At 46.6% G+C, this 6000-nt stretch overlaps 1 protein-coding gene across 7 annotated transcripts in view; it reads left to right on the top strand.

Moving 5' to 3' along the window:
• Window positions 1-242: 242 nt before the first annotated feature.
• DIP2B (DIP2 acetate--CoA ligase B (putative)) overlaps window positions 243-6000 on the top strand; it is a 228430-nt gene continuing 222672 nt past the window's right edge. For all 7 annotated transcript variants that reach the window (XM_081592440.1, XM_081592434.1, XM_081592433.1 and 4 more), the window contains exon 1: window positions 243-497. In XM_081592440.1, the coding sequence (XP_081448566.1) occupies window positions 398-497 (100 nt within the window). In that variant the 5' untranslated portion in view covers window positions 243-397. The remainder of the gene's footprint in view (window positions 498-6000) is intronic.

Below are 6000 nucleotides of genomic sequence, written 5' to 3'. Positions count from 1 at the left end.
TGGAAAGAGCAAGGCCTGAGGCCCCTGAAAACTCCTTGCTCGCGAGTTCGTAAAAGGTAAACGTCCGGGTCCACAGCAACACAGTGAACCCATTTCGCCGGAGAGAAATCGCGGCAGCGGGCTTGGACTCGTAGTTTCAGGAATCTCCCAGTAGAGGGCGCCGGGAGTCCGCAGCCTGACTCGCCTGCGGAGGCGGTGCGTCCTGGGTCCGGGGGCGGGGCCGCCGGGCTCACGTGACCCTTGCTCATGGCGGCGGCGGCGGCGGCAGCGGCAGCGGCGGGGCTGGCAGTGCTCGGCGGCCGGAGCCGGATCCTGTAGCCGGGGTGTGGGCCCGCGTCAGTCCGTCCCTCCTTCGGCCCCCTCGTTTGTCTTCCGGAGTGTGGCTGGTAGAGCCGGGATGGCGGAGCGAGGCCTGGAGCCCTCGCCGGCTGCGGTGGCGGCGTTGCCCCCCGAAGTGCGGGCGCAGCTGGCGGAGCTGGAGCTGGAGCTCTCGGAGGGTAGGAGCCGGGCGAGGGAGCGGGCGCCCGGGCGCCGCTGCGGATCGCGGCGAGGGGAGACCGGGTCCCCACCGCGCGCCCTGGTGGCCGTGCGGGCAGAGGGGAGGGGGTGCCGGAAATCTGGCCTGGGCTTCACGTGAAGGGTCGCACTCCTCCTCTCCTACCCCGGAAAGTGGCTTTCCGTGTGGTTCATTGTGTTCTCTGGGAGGGGGGGAGCCGGGGCTGGGGGGAGAGGTTTTCCTCAGGCTCTGGCGGCTTCTGCGCTCCCTGCCCCCCCAAACCCCAGACAAAGCTGTGTCCTCCCGCTTCAGGCTTCTGCCCGGGCGCCCGGGCACGGTGGGGGCGGGGTGGGGGTGGGGTGGGGGTGAGGCCGCCAGCGGGGTGGCTGACAGCTTGCTCCTGTGCTCCTGTACTCTCTTCCAGGGAAGGGCCCCACGCCTGTTTCAGCTCCCCTTCCCCCCTTCAGAAAAAGAGAGACACACAGGGGAAACCCGCCAGTATTCTTCCTTGTTTAACAATGCTAGATGCCTCCCCAGTGACAGGAATGAGATAGAAGCGGGGTGGGCCGTTGAGGGTCCTAAGGAGGCCAGGAGCAGTGACATTAACCCAGAGAGAGACGCGGGGCGGCTTTTAGACCACCTTTGTCGAAAGGGTTTTTTTTTTTTTCCCCCCCGGTGCCTGTATTCTGGCTGAATTTTCCGCATCTGATCACCTTTTGGAATCTTAGAAGAGGAAAGGAGAGAGGTGGCTACCGGTTACATGCAAATCCTGGCCGGCACGGTCTTTCTTTTGACAATGGATTGTTACAAGGACGCTTGGATTGATTTTGAGAATTAAAAGAATGGAATAAATCGAGCCACTATTATTCGAGAAGTCCCTGGACAACAATGAGAGAAACGTTGCTCTGTTGTGGGCATGTGATCAGGCTTCTTGTGCAGTTGTGATCAGTTCTCCATAAAGTTCCTGTTTTTGTCACAGGCTGCCTCTGAGACAAAAGCAGCATTTTCTCCAGGCTTGATGTCAGTACCGTGGTGGTGCCCCCAGAGTTGCATATTCTTCTTGAGTTCTTTGCCAGAGGCCCTCTCCACTAGCATTTTTCAAGTGGATTAAAAATTGCTGATTGGAAAAGAAGAATGTGACAAGTTCCCAGGAGAGTTTTGACTTTTTGTTTACTTATCAAGGCATTGTCTCTACACACCCCCTCCCCCCATCCTTTACAGTAGAAAAACCAGAAGTAGATTTGAGTGTTATAAAGTCACTTGGGCATGGAGGGAAATAATTATTTTTAATAACCCTGTTAGGGTTTCCCAATGTATAGGGAGGCACCCTTTTCATTTGCACTCAATTAGCAACGTATTGTTTTTCAGTTAATCATTTGGGAAGTTACTCTTTGGCCAGTCCCCAGTATCACTTGTGGTGGATGAGTCTGTTTCTGTGAAATGTTCAGGGCATTGCTATCTTGATTCTACCTCTCAGAATACCTCATTCTTCTAGACTAAAGCATTGTCATTCAATGCATGATGGCTTTCATTCAAGTCAGACTTTTAAAGCAAGTTAGAGTAACACATCAGCTATCTTTGATTAGCTAGAAGGAGAGAAGTTCGGCTGGATGTTTGCGTCAGAAAGAGATTATAAATAGGAGTTAATTGCTTTTACATGGAGAGGGAAATCCTGGAAGCTCCTTATTCTTGGTATATCTGCTTCCAGCTGATTACTGTTTACTTCTCTGGTTGTTTCTAGAGCTGATTCTGAGGAACTGTTTCTAGGACTCATATGGCTAGCTCATCTTTCTCTCCTTGAAGAAGGTGTGAAACTCCTACAGACTGTAAGGCTAAGTAAGGCTTCAGCATTTTTCAGGACAAGTGCATGGTTTGTTTCCTGTTGCAGGATTGTTTTGGTTTGGCATGTGACTGAGATTTGAAGTGGTTTCTTAAAGATTTATACTACATTATCCGGTATTTCATCTCTTTTAGCAATGGAAAACTGGAAAAAATACAGTTGAAAAACCTCAGGCCTGCAGTGTCAGCATCTTGACCATCTGTTTGTCTCTCTTGCTTAAAGTACAGAGAATGGTTGACTGGAGAAGTAGGTAGACATTTTTAGGAATTCAAGTGAAGTTGAAACCACCACCAGCAATCCCCAAATCTATAGCACAGTGTTATTTGTGATGTCTGTTAGCATATTTTGAAGGGACCTTTGTTTTACATTTTCTCTACGGTTACTGCTCTGACAAAAGTACTTTTTTCTTTCGGAAAAAAGAGATACTTTTAACTATGTGTTTATCGTGTGGGGTTGGCTTTGGGGCTCTCATTCCTCGATTTTATTCGTTTTTCTCGGTTCGGGCTGTAGTGGGTCCTAATTATAGCGGTTGCCTGAGCTTATGCTGTTAAAGGATTTTCTTTGTGCGCGCTTGTGTTTTCAGCTGCAGGCTTGGGTCGCAGATGAGCCAGCTCTGTGCTGGAACGCAGGTTGTGCCTCCCTGGGCTGTTTGCCGCAGAGCGCGTTGCAGAGCCCAGTGCTGTGGCTGGCGCTCCGTTCAGGCAGGTCATGTGGACATGGTACTTCAAGCTGCCTGCTTTTGCAGCAGAAAGAACAGGCCAGCACTGTCCGGAGAATCATTGAAAATTGAACTGACACCTCTTCACAAGCTTTTCTGTAGACTAATTGAATAGGTAGGAGGTTTCGATAAGTATTCTCATAACTGAAATTTTTTCATGACCTACATGTACTATTATATTTTTGGCAATGAGCTCTGTTGTTTGAACTTAAATCCTATGTTTTAGTCAAGTGTACATAAAATAACACTAATGATGGGAATTTGTTTAAATTTGTCTGATAATACATTGTATTTGTGTTATGATATTATATGTTATGTCATTTGAGCCCTCCTTTTTTTTTTTTGATTTAACAGAAGGGAAAACTAAGACTCAGAAAGGTTAAGTTTTTGTCAGTGAGTATTAGTTGCTCACTAATCAGTGCCAGTATCTTAAGCTGCCATATTATTATGGCATCTGTTACCATTGACTGACTTAAATATCTGTATAGTTATTGCACAAACTATTAAGTCTAATTTTTATGCTAAGCAAGTGCTACAAAACAGTTGTATGCCGGGACTTCCCTGGTGGTCCAGTGGCTAGAACTCCAGGCTCCCGGTGCAGGGACCCGGGATCGATCCGAGAGCAGGGAACTAGATCCCATGTACTACAGCTAAGACCTCGTGCAGCCAAATAAATATTAAGAAAAAAAAATAAAAACTTTTATTAAAAAAAAGTTGTATGCCACAATTCTAAAGAGTCTTATTGATTGTCTTTCTGAAATCTCTTTTAAAATCTATCATTCACTTATTTGATTGAGCAGACACTTGTTTTCTGCTTACTGTGTGCTCAGGACACAGAGGTTAGCAGGGTACTGTGTTAGCTTTCAAAGAGCTCTGAGTCCGAAAGGGAAATCACTTAAAAATGCCAACAAAACAGTTCATGAGACCAAAGGGTTCATAAGAGTTTGTACAGAGACTGCCTTCTAAGAAAAGAGGAAACTGTCTGCTTTATCGCTGTGAAAAAGAAACAGCAGAGAACCATAAGTACAGAACTGGACACTGGTAGAGAGGGCTGTGATTAGCTTGGTGCAGCTCAGAGCTAAATGTGAAGGAAGGAAGACTGTCTGTGGTATATCGAGGAGGGGGTGGGGGTGGGAGCCTTTATGCCTGAGAACAGTCCCAGGGTGACAACTGGAAAGATATTTAAGATAAAATAACACTTACAGGAAGGGATCCTCCCTTTTCTTGTTTGAACACTTCTCTGAGCACAAACACAACAAACCCAGACACATCGTCCATTTCTCCTGTCTATTCCATCACATAACTCAGGGTCCTCAAAGCGTGGTACAGGTCGGCCTTGAAGGCGGAGGGTTAAGACACGGCCACTTCCTAGGAGTTGAAGTGCACCCCCTTTAGGAGTTGGGCAGAGGAGTTGAAGAGGAAAGGGGAGAGATGCTGCATTGAGGTTGTGTTGCAGTCTCCAAACTGGGAGTTTAAAATTAAGCCACCAGAGAACTGGTAAATCCTTCTTGCTTTTCTTATCATGGAAGAGTGTTGCCACTCCTCCTCAAGTATGTAGCATAGTCATGAATTCATAAGAAACACCTTTATCGGAAAGTGACATCTAAGCAGTTGTCCTTCCTAGTGTTAGAAGTACTAAGGAAAGCAGGTGGGTGGGTTTTTGAATAACCCAAACCGGGCATTAGCTAAGTGGTTTATTCTCTGAAACTTGCATATCTCTTTTTTTTTTGGTGGGCTGTACTCAGCTTACGTTGGAACGCATCTTTAGGAATTGCTCGTCAGAGCCTGTGACACATAGCTCTGCAAACCCTGATGGTGGAAATTTTTAATTCTTTGAGGGTAGAGTTTCATTTTATAGGTCACTCAGTGTCAAGTAGAGAAAAGCTGGTGGATGTTCTCTTGGAGTCCAAACTAGCTGTGAATGAAAAAAATTAGAGTGATTATAAATGGGGTTTATTTGTGACTGTCAAAAAACTAGAATGGTGGTAAACTGGTTTTGAGGGCAGTTCCAGAAAGTAGTGACAGACAAAGTCATTGGAAGGATGATTCACTTTACTGTAAAGGATGGCGCTTGTTTAGACATTCTAGTTCTATGTACTGACATTTTGAAAAATTTATCTTGTTGTTTGACAGCCCCATAACATTGAGGGGAATTTTTGAACAAGAGAAATCTCTAATCGTTCCCTCTCAGCCCAGCGCTTGATGGCAGCTTTCTTTCCAGGTCTATGTGCGGATTAGCGCCTCAGGGTTGAAAGTTCAGATGATTGGCTAAAAAGGGCCTTCACATGCGTTTGTATCGTAATGATTACAGTCCCTCATGGTTCTCATGATTAATCAGGAGTGCTCTTTGAAACACTCCTTCTGGCTCCTCTGCACCATTTCTCACAGTTCCTCAAGAATTAGTTGAAGTACTCTTGCCTGGAAAATCCCACGGACGGAGGAGCCTGGTGGACTACAGTCCATGGGGTCACAAAGAGTCAGACACGACTGAGTGACTTCACTTTCACTTTCTCCCTTTTTTCTAAACCTGCCCCTGACTACTGTGAGCTCTCTTGCTCCAAACCTTACACCATTTACATTTTTGCCAGTCATAGGTTTTCTAAATTATAGAAGTTGTTTTTCATTTCACCTCAGGGTAAACTCCTGCAGAGGTCATTCTTTAAGTCCTTTAAACAACTGCTGACCAATTTCTTCTTGTAGTAAGAGTGCAGTAAATTTTTGGTCACCTCATTTAGATGTGAATTGAAACATAAAGTCTCTGTCTTGGGGATTTGATCTTGGCACGAGGCAGCGTTGTATGATCATTTGAGGAGTGTGGGCTTTGGCATCTGGTGGGCTGGCATCCAAGTCCTGGCTGTCACTTAGCTCTCTGACCTTGGATGGACTGCCTAACCTCCCTTGTTTTCGTTTCTTCCATTCTTAAACAAAGGAACGGTAACCTTACTA

This window comes from Giraffa tippelskirchi, chromosome 4, assembly GCF_054371585.1.
Source record: "Giraffa tippelskirchi isolate mGirTip1 chromosome 4, T2T-mGirTip1v1.2.pri, whole genome shotgun sequence".
Taxonomy (NCBI): Eukaryota; Metazoa; Chordata; class Mammalia; order Artiodactyla; family Giraffidae; genus Giraffa; species Giraffa tippelskirchi.
This window is presented reverse-complemented; position numbering and strand designations above follow the sequence as displayed.